The 13,882-nt window shown below is 38.4% G+C and overlaps 1 protein-coding gene and 1 pseudogene across 2 annotated transcripts in view; one reads left to right on the top strand and one right to left on the bottom strand.

The window, feature by feature from the left end:
- The window catches only part of LOC308418914 (vomeronasal type-1 receptor 45-like), a 29,774-nt pseudogene extending 19,581 nt beyond the window's left edge, over positions 1-10,193 (bottom strand). Inside the window, exon 1 of the transcript in view lies at positions 10,139-10,193. The product of the transcript in view is annotated as a vomeronasal type-1 receptor 45-like (transcript). The remainder of the gene's footprint in view (positions 1-10,138) is intronic.
- Positions 10,194-12,396: 2,203 nt separating this feature from the next.
- On the top strand, positions 12,397-13,329 carry LOC308419325 (vomeronasal type-1 receptor 40-like; the record flags this gene model as incomplete). The annotated part of the gene is made up of 1 exon (XM_080915021.1): positions 12,397-13,329. The coding sequence occupies one exon, from the start codon at positions 12,397-12,399 to the stop codon at positions 13,327-13,329; it is 933 nt and encodes a 310-aa protein (XP_080771147.1).
- Between the last annotated feature and the right edge of the window lie 553 nt (positions 13,330-13,882).

A 13,882-nucleotide genomic window follows, 5' to 3' on the forward strand; every position in this document is an offset into this window, starting at 1 on the left:
TTTCTTTATTCATGTCCTTGCTCTCATCACTTGTCTTGATGATTTGGTTATGCAGCAAAGCCTTATCTTCTGTTTATGTTGAGCTTCATCTTGAACCATTTCCTTTCACAGCTTTAATACCAGCAGAGTAGGGTCAATGAAGAAATGAAGAAAGAGAAGTACACAAACATATACAAAAATGCTGGAATTGGCTTGAGGTATATTATGGAGAAGCTGCAGCACCCTTCAATAAGTATACTATATTCAGTTGAAAAAGCAAGTGATGTTTTTGCATACTGATAAACAAGTGTTGCTACCATCTCCGACCAGCAGAAAAGAAGCGACTACACAGCATTTTTCTCAGAACAGTTTATTCAGGAACCTAACAGCATGCAAGTGAAAATCTTTCTGTCTCCCTGCTCTCTCCCCACCCCCAAGCGAAGTCACTTTTTTTTTCATTATCTCTCAACTGCACCTCCTCAGTCCATGTTTCGTGGCTGCAGTTCAGAGGTCTCCGTCATCTGGCCTGATCTTGTGTCATGGATGCTCCTGTGCAGCTCAGATGGTGGGAATGGTTAATCTCATGGAGGGGGAAAGGAGGAAGTCAGGTGCTAGTCATAAGACTTGACTGGAGTCCCAAGAGCCATTTTGGGACTGCCATCACACCCGCTTTCCACAAACAAGTAAGCATGTTATCATATACAGTTGAACAGGGAGACAGGGTTAGCTTATCTCAGGGATAACTCTTTCTTTAGGGGGAAGTCTTCAGGCTGTAAACATCTGGGGAAGTGGAAGCTATGGTGGACATTGTCTGCACAAACTGAGAACATTCCTATTTGAACTAGAAGAAGGTTCTGCCATTACACTGAGCTTTACCTAGGGAATGTTTTACCCTTACCATGGGTCATTGACAGAGCTGTGCTAATATCAAATTACACACATTCAATCAGGACTTGGCCAGTTTTCTACAGAACTATTCATTAGTCAAATCTACTCAGTCTGTTGGAAACATTCCAATTCAGTTGCCTAATGCACCACTCTGTGGAGAAAGAATGTCAGCAAGCATCAGGCATGGCAGCTGGAATAATAAATTAAGAATTCACTTCTTTCTTTTTTAAATTTGGGTCAAGTTCACTAGTTTAATGTTTCTCCCTAAATCTTATATGCAAGGTGACTGAAATTTTTTCTTAAAGAGCAAGAATTAATTCTTAGTCCTCTTTCTCCTTTCCTCAAAATAACACAATTTTAAGCATGTGTTCAGACTACCCTTCTTTGCCCTTCAGGCTCATGACAGTTTTCTCCTCTTTCAGTGTTTCTGACAAACCCAGGATTCAGGCTGTGACAGTGTTTCAGACAGAGTAATAGAAGCCAGTGAACCTGTATGTCAGGCTTCTGAGCTTCATGTAGGCTGGACTGGACAATGTGTCTTAATCCAGTGTGGTTCTGTCTTGAAACTTCAGATATCCTCCTCCTGCCTCTCTTCTAACCTTCCCACATTCTATTTCCTACCTAAGCACATTAACCATAAGTTTATTTATTGCCAGGTGATACTTAGAAAAGATTCTTATATGTAGATGGAAAGGGTCCAGATTTCCTTCAACAGAGGAATGAATACAGATAATTTCGTACATATACACAGTAGAGTACTACTCAGCTATTAAAATTAAAAACTTCATAAAAGTCCTAGGCAAATAGATGGAACTTGGAGTTATAATATTGGGTAAGGTAACCCAGTCACAAAAGAACACTCATGGTATGTAATCACTGATAAGCAGATACTAGCCCAAAATATCGGAATAACCATGTAATAATTCACAGAACTTATGAAGTTCAAAGAGAAGGAAGGCCAGAAGGTGGATGCTTCAGTCTTTCTGAGAAGGGAGAACAAAACACTCATGGGAGGAAATAAAGGGACAAATAGAGAAGCAGGGATTGGAGAAAAGATCATTCAGAGACTGTCTTACCTGGGGATTCACCCCATATGCAACCACTAAGACCAAGCACTATTGCTGATTCCAAGTAGTGCTTACTGGCAGGAACCTGATTTGGATGCCTCCTCAGAGGATCTGCCAGAGCCATAGTGATGCAGAGGAGGATGCTTACAGCTAACCCTCCATCAGACTGAATATGAGGACCCCAATGAAGGAGCTAGATAAAGAACTGAAGGAACTGAAAGGGTCTGCAATCCCATGGGAAGATCAAAATAATCAACTAACCAAAATCACCATAGCTCCCAGGGATTAAAACATCAACCAGTTGGTTTGCACGGAGAGAACCATGGCCCTAGTATATATGCAGCAGAGGATAGCATTTTCTGGCATCAATGGGAAGAAAGCCTTTAGTTCAGCAAATGCTTGTTTTTCCTTTTAGGAGAACACCAAGGTGCTGAGTTGGGACAAGGTAATTGGTAGACGGAGCATCTTCATGTAGGCAATGGAAGTGGTAGGAGAATGGGACTGTGGAAAGGAGATAACATCTGAAATGTAGGGATTATCCAATAAAAAAGGTAGACAAAAATATATCATAAATAAAAAATTAACAACCATAATAAAATTACAGTTGTAAAGTGGCAACAATAGTAATTTTATGGTTGGGGTTCCCTACAACATGAGAACCTGTATTAAAAGTTTTTAGTGTTAGGAATGTTGAGTACCACTGCTCTAGAATATCATGTTGTCTCATTTTCTTGTAAGCATCCTGTCCTAAAATAGCCTGTTTTATTTTTTATAATTTTTTTCTCTGACTAAAAATATTTTTCTCCCAGATGAAAGACTTTTAACTTTTGAGGAAACTACTACAGACAACATTTACAATGAGGGATTTTCTGTATTCACTTACTAATTGTTTGAGATGGCCATCTTTTTCAAACTTTTCCAGTTTAGTCATTAGTAAATGTCTCTTCTAATAGAGCTTAATTCAACATGAATGAAGAACAGATGAATAAATTGGGCAAAACCGAGGTAATTATGACTGCCTATAATTAAGATCAATAAATGTTAGGTACTTTTATTAGAAAAAAGATAAAGTAGATACAAGCATCAAGTTATACGACTTTTCTCATTGTTCTTAGAAAGTCTAACTATATCTTTATGAGACTTCTATATTCAGAGTAAGTATATAGATTTTTTTGAGTTAAAATACCTGAGACTATGGTTTATAAAAGAATGAGGTTTATGTATCACCTGGTTTTTGAGAAAAAAGACCCATTTTGATCTGTTGAAATCATCTGGCCACATTGTGACTCATCAGAAATGTTTGTAGAACACAGTACTGTAAGAATGAAAGTGGGCATCAAACTTGCTCTGTGAAACATGTCAACACTGAGACTTAACTAGGATTTCACTGGAAATGCATCAGTTTTCTGAGTTCAGCAGTTCCAAGTCATCAATGTGCTCTTGTCATCAGCATAACTTCCTCTGCAGTCACCATGGGGACCAATTTTTAATAACAGCATCTCTTTATAGAAATTTGGAGTTACAGTCAAAACATGATTTTTGTCAAGAGTTTTATCCAACTTCTGATCCAAACTTTTTATTCTTTTATAAAAACCCCAATGTCCTGCCTCAATTGAAAGTCTAGTTTCAGCCCACAGATAAATTTATTTAGTTAAGGTCTCCTCTTAATGAGAACTCATGTCTTGAACCTAAATATAAAGCTGAGAGTGAACAGGATGTGCTACCAGGATTTAGGTTAAACCTGCACTAAGCTCTTTCAGGTAAACATGAGTGCCTCAGCAAAGGCTTCCAGCTGTGCCCCCTTTCCTCTATACTTTCTTATAATTTATTTTTACATACTTGTAAATATCAGTCATAGCCTGGATCATGAAGCTGAGCATATGGAAATTAAGGTACACCAAACCTACAGTACATGGAATCAGAATATAGCACATGAGTATTGACCCAGCAAAAGGCTACTTGTAAACACTGTAGGGTGAAAGCCTCAGATCCAATAGAAAGTCATGGGAGTCCCAAAAGTATCTCACCCTGGGCAGACACATTAGAAAGTATGAAATGGTTTGGAAATAATTGTACTCAGGGTGCAAAATGAACAAAGTTAGAGTTGTCTAGTTGTTATGAACTTTCTGATTCCTCCCACAGGCATTGCAAGATAATTCAGATAAAGTTTGTGCTCAGACCTCCCCAGATGGCTGTTATCATGATTACAGGATCACAGTGAGTAAAATAAAAGGTAAGGAAGAGTCTCCATAGGGATTATCGGACTCCATGCACCACAGTGAGAACTTGTCACATTTACAGACACTAAAATTACAAATCAAAGAACTTTTATTTATTAAAGACACTCTTAATGTAACCCTGTGTAGAATATCCCCAAGCACAGCGTTTTCCTCTGCCACCTCTATTTGGGTAAGTGCCATTTTCCTATGTGCAGTATCAGAAGGTGCTTTGGTTCCCGGAAGGCTGAGGGAAAAATTGTTCCCAGGCTACAATGAGGTTTTTCAACATCTGCAATGGATACAGTGCTCTGATGCCCCCCTCAACACAGGGGGCTCTGTCTGTATGGGTAGCTAACTTATTTCCTTCTGAGGATATTCATTTTCTGTAACTGCTAAAATCCATCGATTTTGTATACTTTTCGAATATCCTTAGATTTTTGGTTTGCACTCATTTTCAAAACTAAATTGATTCTCTCTGTCAGCACTTAAGTCATCCAGTGAATTTTCTGACTTATTCTATCTTACATATCATTTCCCTTTGCCCTATTTTCTCACATTACCAAGGAAACCACAAACCTACAGCTTTATATAATGTCTTCATGTGTGTGTTTCTAGGACTGTTATTTGACATGATTTCTGTGGTTTTAATAATTCGGAGATATAAAGGTTTGGTGGTCTGAATATGCTTCCCCCAGTGATTGGAACTGTTAGGAGATAAAGCCCTGTTGGTGTGGCCTTGTTGGAGGAAGTATGTTACTGTTGGCACAGGCTTTAAGACCCTCAACCTAGTTGGAAGTCAGTATTTTCCTGTTTGCTTTTGGAACAGGATGAAGAATTCTCAGCTCCTGCGTCATGCATGCCTGGATGCTGTCATACTCCCACGTTGATGATCATGTACTGAATCTCTGAACCATAAGCTAGTGTCAATTAAATGTTGTTCTTATAAGAACTGTCTTGGTCATGGGGTCTGTTCACAGTAATACCTTAACTAAGGCAGAAGTTGGTACCAGACAACTTTTATTGTTCTTCCCTCTAAGTCTTCCCTTCTAATTCCCCAAACTATTTCACAAAGCCAAATTATTAAATATTTTCACCAACTATCTGTTTTAGCTCTGAATTATAAATTTCTTTTGAGGCTTGATGAATTCCAACATTTCCCCCATTGCTTCATTTTATATTTTTTGACTTTCTAAAAATTTATATTACAATGATATGAGTTATACTGTCCCATTTCTTTATCAAAACCCTTCCAAATAACCCTGATGCTATCCTTTTCTTCAGTGGTCACTGTTTACATAACATATTCTTAAATGCATAACTACAGCATTCTCAGGAATGCTCTTTGTTTTTTTTATTTTTATTTTTTTAACTTTATTTTAAAGAACAAAGATGAAAGAAAAATATTTTAAACATTTTTGCATGAATGAATACAAATATATTTTTGTCAGTGCTTGGCTTTTTTTTTCTTTTTTTTTTTTTAAGGTTTGATACTCTGCATTAAGGTCTTACTAGTTACAATGAACAAAAAGTACATATAAAACAGGATGTAACCCAGAATTAGTCAACATTTTCTTGGTGTGTAAGAATTGAGCATTTTTTGTTTTGTTTTGTTTTCTTTTTTTCTTGAATTTCACAGAGTCTGTGAGTTGTTTCTGGGGCAGTGTAGGCCCTCTGGTGTTAGCATCTCACTATCAGTGTTGCATATTATGTCTGTTCTTTTTTGACTGGGTTATCTATCTCAGGATGAAATTCTCCAGATGCAACCATTTTCTTAAGAATTTGGTTAAGTCATTGTTTCTGATAGCTGAGTAGTACTCCATTGTGTAAATGTACCACAATTTTAGTATCCATTCATCTACTGAAGGACATCTGGGTTCTTTCCAGCTTCTGGCTATTGATGTTGGCTGTTGGTGTGCTGTATATTGCTTTTATTATGTTTAGGTATGGACCTTGGATTCCTGTTCTTTCCAGGACTTTTAACATGAAGGGGTGTGGAATTTAGTCAAATGCTTTCTCAGCATCTAGTGAGATGACCATGTGATTTTGTTCTTTGAGTTTGTTTATAAGGTGGATTACATTGATGGATTTCCTTATATTAAACCATCCCTGCATCCCAGGGATGAAACCTACTTGGTCATGATGAATGATTGTTTTGATGTGTTCTTGGATTTGGTTTGCAAGGATTTTGTTGAGTATTTTTGCATCAATGTTCATAAGTCAGATTGGTTTGAAGTTCTCCTTCCTTGTAGGGTCTTTGTGTGGTTTAGGAATGAAGGTTATTGTAGCCTCAAAAAATGAGTTAGGTTGTATTCCATCTGATTCTATCTTGTAGAATAGTTTGGAGAGTATTGGTGTTATGTCTGCAATAAATGTCTGATGAAATTCTGCACTGAACCTGTCTGGACCTGGGCTTTTTTTGGTTGGGAGACTTTTGATGACTTCTTGTATTTCTTTAGGTGTTATGGGATTATTTAAATGGTTTACCTGGTCCTGGTTTAACTTTAGGATCTTGTATCTGTCTAGGAATTCGTCCATTTCCTCCAGATTTTCCAACTTTGTGGAGTATAGGCTTTTGTAGTAGGATCTGATGATTTCTTGAATTTCCTGTTTCAGTTGTTATGTCTCCACTTTCCTTTCTGATTTTGTTAATTTGTATACTCTCTCTTTGCCCTCTAGTTAGTCTGGCTAGGGGTTTATCAATCTTGTTGATTTTCTCAAAGAACCAGCTCTTGGTTTTGTTGATTCTTTCGATGGTTCTTTTTGTTTGTATTTGGTCTATTTCTGCCCTAATTTTGATTATTTCTTGCTGTCTACTCCTCTTGGGTGTATCTGCTTCCTTTTTTTCTAGAGCTTTTAGCTGTGCTGTTAAGTTGCTGATGTATGCTCTCTCCAGTTTCTTTTTGGAAGCGCTCAGAGCTATGAGTTTTCCTCTCAGTACTGCTTTCATTGCATCCCATAGGGTTGGATATGTTGTGTTTTTGTTTTCACTGAATTCTAGAAAATCCTTAATTTCTTTCTTTATTTCTTCTTTGTCCCTGCTATTGTTTAACAGAGCGTTGTTTAGTTTCCATGTGTATGTGGGCTTTTTGTTGTCTTTGTTGTTAAAGACTAGCCTTAAACCATGGTGGTCTGAGAGGATGCATGGGAATATGCCAATCTTCTTCTATAGATTGAGGCTTGTTCTGTGTCCAATTATGTGGTCAATTTCAAGAAGGTGCCATGAGGTGTTGAGAAAAAGGTCTATTCTTATACTTTAGGATGATATGTTCTGTAGATATCTGGTAATTCCAGTTGGTTCATAGTCTCTGCTAGTTTTACAGTGTCCTTGTTCAGTTTCTGTTTCCATGATCTGTCCATTGGTGATAGTGGGGTATTAAAGTCTCCCACTATTATTGTGTGGGGTGAAATGTATTTTTTGAGCTTTAATAGACTTTCTTTTATGAATGTGGTGTGCTATTTTATTTGGAGCATATATGTGAAGGATTGAGAGTTCCTCCTGACAGATTTCTCCTGTAATGAGTAAAAAGTGTTTTTCCTTATCCTTTTTGATAACTTTTGGTTGGAAATTTACTTTATTCGATATTAGAATAGCTACCCCAGCTTGCTCCTTGGGGCTGTTTGCTTGGATGTTTTTTTCCCAATTTTTAACTCTGAGATAGTGTCTGTTTTTGTCTGAGATGAGTTTCTGGTATGCAGCAAATTGCTGTATTTTGTTTATGTATCCAGTCTGATAGCCTATGTCTTTTTATTGGGGAGTTGAGTCCATTTATGTTAATAGATATCAAGGAATAGTGGTTTCTGTTTCCTGCTATTATTACTTTTGTAGGTTGAGTTGTGTTTTTGTTCTTTTCTTCTTTTGGTTTTTTTGCTTAGCAGTTTTCTTGTTTTTACTAGGATGTAGTTCCCCTCATAGTATTGGGTTTTCCACCTATAATTCATTGTAGTGCTGGGTTTGTGTCAGATATTGTGTAAATTTAGAGTTGTCTTGAAATATCTTCATCTCTCCATCTATGGTGATTGATAGGTTTGCTGGGTGTAGCAGCTTGGGCTGGCACTTGTGCTCTCTTAGGGTCTGCATGATGTCTTTCCAGGCTCTTCTAGCTTTCATAGTCTCTGTTGAGAAATCGGGTGTGATTCTGATTGGTCTGCCTTTATATGTTACCTGACCTTTTTCTCTTACTGCTTTTAGTATTCTTTCTTTGCTTTGGGCATTTGGTGTTTTAACTATTATGTGTCTGGAGGAAATTCTTTTTTGGTCCTACCTATTTGGAGTTCTGAAGGCTTCTTTTATGCTCGTGGTCATCTCATTCTTAAGGGTAGGAAAGTTTTCTTCAACAATTTTGTTGAAGATATTTACTGTGCCTCTTAGTTAATATTCTTTTGCCTCTTCTATTCCTATTATCCTTAGGTTTGGTCTTCTCATTGTGTCCTGGATCTCTTGGACATTTTGGGTTAGAAGGTTTTTGGTTTTTGCATCTTCTCTGACTGTTTTGTCTATGTTTTTAATGTTGTCTTCTGCCCCCGAGATTTTCTCTTCCATCTCTTGTAGTCTATTGGAAATGCTTTCTTCTGTGACTCCTGATTTCTTTTTTAGGTGTTCTACCTCTAGGGTTATCTCTTTTAGTGTTTTCTTTATTGTGTAAATTTTTGTTTTAAATTCCTTCTTCTATTTCTTCATCTCTTTGGTTCTGCTTTCCTCTAGTTCTTTGAGTTCTTTGAGTGTTTTTCTTGTTTCCTCTTTAAAAGCTTCTGATTCTTTTTGCTTTTCCTCCCATCTTGTTTCAGGATCTCTATCAGTGTCTTGAGGTATGATTTTAGGTCTGCGTCTTTTTTTTCTGGAGTGTTTGGCATTCCAATGTTTGCTGTTATGGTAGAGCTAGGTACTGGTGTTGCCAGGTTGTCTTGGTTTCCTTGGGATATACTCTTTTCTTTCCTCTTGCCATCTTGTCAATGATATGTTCTTACCTTTCGCTTTTACCTGGCCTTTGTCCCTGGATCCCCACTTGTCCAGGTGGTTGATGGTTTGAGACCTGTTCTGCACCCCAAACTCGCCGGGTGGGAACAGAGGTCCCAGTGCTGGGTTCCTGGTCCCCAGATCAGGCAGGGCAGGGGCGTGCTTTTCGTGCACACTCAGCAGAAATCTTTCTGCCCCCTGGTTATTCAAATCCCCTTCTCACCAGGCCTTTACCTTTGGGAACTGCTGGTCCAGGTGGCAGATGGGCCGAGCCCTGTTCTTTGCCCAGGAATGCTCTTTGTATGGGTGTGTTCTATGCTTGTTTGTTTTTGGACAACCAATTGGTGTGCTCTGCCCAGAGAAAATGACCTGTCTGTTCTTAGTTTCATTAGTTGCCTATTGTTCTTCATGTAGGCTGAGTATTGGGTTTTCCTGTCTGTTGGCAGGTCTAATTGTTTTTCTTGTTTGATCATGTTTTGACAGTCACAGCTTAACAGTCCAGGAGACAGAGCAAACTTCCTTATCACCCAGATCTTCAATCTTCTCACCCACCTTCAGCAGTGTTCTCTAATCCTTGGATGCAGAAATTTTTGATGGATGAATCCATTGAATATGGGATCCATAACTTTACACATTAACTGTGGTTTTCTGTGGGTTTGTGGACCATGTCAGAAAACTTGAAAAGATAGCACAGGCCTGTGATCCTGAAAATCAAGTACCCACAACTGAGAGCATAGGTGTCTCCCTGTTCCCTTCTCCCTGATCCCTGACAGATTGCTGGCTTGGAACATGTGCTAAGCTCCCCATGTTGATCAAGTAGTCAAAAACAGGTTTACATGCTAATGTGGTATCTGAGACCATGAGGGTTTAACTGACAAGCTTCCCTTCTCAGAAATTTCTTCCCACAAATCTTTGGGCCAACCTAAGATGTAGGTACATATCTACTTTCCATGAAGAACAACTAATAAAAAGTTGGACTGTCTTTTTTACCTACCACTGTCATAGGAAGCATGGAGAAGGCCTTCACTTACAGAGCTTCTGCCTAAATCTCCCACAGAAGGCCACTTTGTACTTCCAGTCAACCATTGCTACCTTCCCAGCTGAGGTAAGCCTGAGATGCCAGCTCATCCTACCCCTTGGCTAGACATTGTCCTCAACCCGAGGGACTCCAAACATTCTGGATTTATCATGGGCCAGTAAATTCTCAACATTTCATTTTTGATGTCTCTGTGTGGTTTTCAAGTGGCAATTAGATGCCCAGGAACCAGGGAATATCAGCTTTCAGCTGCCATTATCATAGACTGCATTTTCTTATCTCCAAAACAAAGTCTCAAATCTTTTCTGAATCCCGTGAAGTCCAGAACCAATGGTGGTGGAGTTAGGAAAACACAGTCAACTTCCCTGCATTGGCAGGTCAGAATGTAAACTTAGAGCTATCTGAATTATATTTTTTCTGTTGCAAAAAATTTTCTTGAACATTATCTAGTTCATTTTAACCACTTTGCTTCTTTTTTATATAGTACATTACAGTACATTATAAACTAAAAAAAACTATGAAATTATTTTATGTCACACCTATAATTTTCAGCTGATAATCTTTTACTATATATCTGGGAAGTTTTGTTCTGATTTGGTTTTTCTCACAACAGTATAGCCTTCAAACATACTAAATGTCTATTAAAGGTAATGACAAGTTCTACATAAAATACCCACTGCATTTCTCGTGTACATTGGGCAGGCTTCTGTGAAGTCTGGAAAAGCCTTCTGCACATAGAAGGAGAAGGAAGACTCCTGTATAGACTGTCCTTCCAGACTGTGTGGATTTTTGTCATTTAATTATGATCTTACAACAAGATTGTGCTGAGTCAATTATAACAGAAGTTTCATTTACCATCCTGATTTTACATTCCAAAAGAGAAAACAACTAAGAGCATATTTGCACTGATATCTGATTTTTGGGCTCTTTTCAGAGAGGCATCAAGGCAGAAGATTAAAGTCATAGGTTGGATGCAGAGTCATTAAGAATTTGGAGAAAGATCAGGATTTCAAACTTCTTGGAAGGGGAACATGGCGCTGTCATTTTACTGTATTGGACATTTTTGTCTTTTCTCTTTCAGGCAGGAAAAGAACTGATCAATCATTAGCAGAGATGAATTGTCATCTCCCAGGCCATATGACAAGGCACTGTATGAGAATTCCACCAGCTGATATGTCTATAGAGATCATTTTGTGGTAGAAACAGTTCTATATTTGGTGGGTATGTATAGAGCATGTTCTTTCACCCCTAGGGTTCTCTGACACAAGTACAGAGATGAATTTTCACATGTTCCAAAAAGTAATGATTGGAACTTTGAGTGCTTAATGTCACACTCAGAGGAAAATGCAGTGGGTAGAATTTAATTCCGTGTCCAAATTGTCAAACTATTTTTTTCCTGGAGATTTACTAAGAATATTTGGCCTGAACAGGCAGTATTGGCACATATTTTTAATCCAAACACTTGGAAGTAGAGGCTGTCAGATCATTGAGTCAAAGGCCTGCCTGGTCTCAAGACTGAGTTCTAGAACTGCCTGGGCTACACGGAGAAATGTTTTATGAGAAAGAGTGAGCAATGATAATGAAGGAGAGGGAAGAGAAAAAATGGGGCATGTGGAAGAGGAAAACTCACATACACACAGAAAGAAAGGGAGAGAAAGATGGAGAGAAAGAGGGAGAGTAGAAAGAGGAGGGCGAGCATGGGACAGAGTTACAGATTATGAATAATTGCTCTGGTGGTAAAAAAGCAGAATGAATTAGACACCAAAAGAAAATGACCCTGTGCACTAAAACCCATGAACACAATTCCTCAAGGAGAAAATATTTATAATGGTATGCAATATTGTTCATTCAGATTCACCTGATAACAAAAGCTATTTTGCGTCTGACAATCTAACAAGATGGAGCTCTTACCCCAGAATGAACCATGCCCATATACCAAGAGAGGAAATGATTGTTAGAATTCATGGAAATGTCCATTGTATAAGGAAGTTTATATTCTCACAATTGTACATAGAATTCAGCCTTGACTGGAAAGTATTAAGACAGTGGGAACAGTGGGCACAGTGGGGACAGTCATGATGGTGTTGAGGTGGTGTTAGCTGGAGATGAATTTGACGATGAGGAATCAGGATGAGGCAATGTATTTTTGCCAGCTCAGTGTTGGTTCACATTTGTGAACAAGGTGGGATTTTGTAATCAAGTGTTTTCTCTTTTCTCCTAAGGTTTTTGGTATTTACTTCCTACCCATATACAATGAATAAAGACAACATACTCCACACTGATGAATACCTAAAAATAACCGTGTTCTCTGAAGTGAGTGTTGGGATCTCAGCTAACAGTATCCTGTTTTTTTCCCACCTCTGCATGATCCGTGGTGAAAACAGGTCTAAGCTCATTGATCTCTACATTGCTTTCTTGTCCCTAACCCAACTAATGCTGCTTATAACTATGGGGCTCATAACTGTAGACATGTTCATGTCTCAGGGGACATGGGATTCTACCACATGCCAAATCCTTATCTATTTGCACAGGGTTTTGAGGGGCTTCACTCTTTGTGCTACCTGCCTGCTGAATGTTCTTTGGACCATCACTCTTAGTCTTAGAAGCTCCTGTTTAACAAAGTTTAAACATAAATCTCCCCATCACATCGCAGGTGCCTTTCTTCTCTTCTGTGTCTTTTATATGTCTTTTAGCAGTCAACTCTTTGTATTGATTATTAATACTCCTAATTTAACTTCAGATCATTTTATGTATGTTACTCAGTCCTGTTCACTTCTCCCCTTGAGTTACTCCAGAACAAGCATGTTTTCCACACTGACAACCATTCGGGAAGCCTTTCTTATAAGTCTTATGGCCCTGTCAAGTGGGTACATGGTGGCTCTTTTATGGAGGCACAAGAAGCAGGCCCAGCATCTTCATTGCACCAGCCTTTCTTCAAAAGCATCCCCAGAACATAGGGCCACTAGGACCATCCTGCTGCTCATGAGCTTCTTTGTTCTTCTCTACATTTTGGATAATGTTATCTTTTACTCAAGGATGAAGTTCAAGGATTATTCAATATTCTACTATGTCCAAATTATTGTGTCACATAGCTATGCCACAGTCAGCCCCTTTGTGTTTATTTGCACTGAAAAACATATAATTATGTTTTTCAGGTCAATGTGTGGTAGAATAGTAAATATTTGATCACTCAGTGATGGGTATGGACCCTTAATATAATACAGGATCTTGTCATCAGAACTATGGATCATGACATATGGGGAACATCTGTGGCTTAAATTGATGTATGAAATTATTTTTTTCTGTTATATCTGTTAACTGTATGTTTATACAAAAGAAAAATAAACTACAAACTGTACCAATTTTCAAATGAAAGGTTTATAATGAAAATTTACTGATTTATTTACTTTATATTCCAATATCCACCTACCTCTCCTTGAAGTACAATATTACACGGATCCTCACTCCATTCCTCTTTCCTTTTCTATTCTGATAAGAGAAGCCCCACTAGGTATCATTCCCTCAAACCTGTCACATCACCTCCCTGCAGGACTCTGATTATCCTCTTCCACTGCAGCCAGACAAGGGGTTACTATTAGGGAAAAGGATCTATAGGCAAGCAACAGATTCAGAGACAGCCTCCACTCTAGTTCTTGGGGTACCCACATAAAGCCCAAGCTTCTCATCTTCTACCTATTTGCAGGGGGTTTAGGTCTAGCCTGTGTCAACTCTTTGATTG

Source organism: Micromys minutus (genome assembly GCF_963924665.1).
Source record: "Micromys minutus genome assembly, chromosome: 3".
NCBI classification, from domain to species: domain Eukaryota; kingdom Metazoa; phylum Chordata; class Mammalia; order Rodentia; family Muridae; genus Micromys; species Micromys minutus.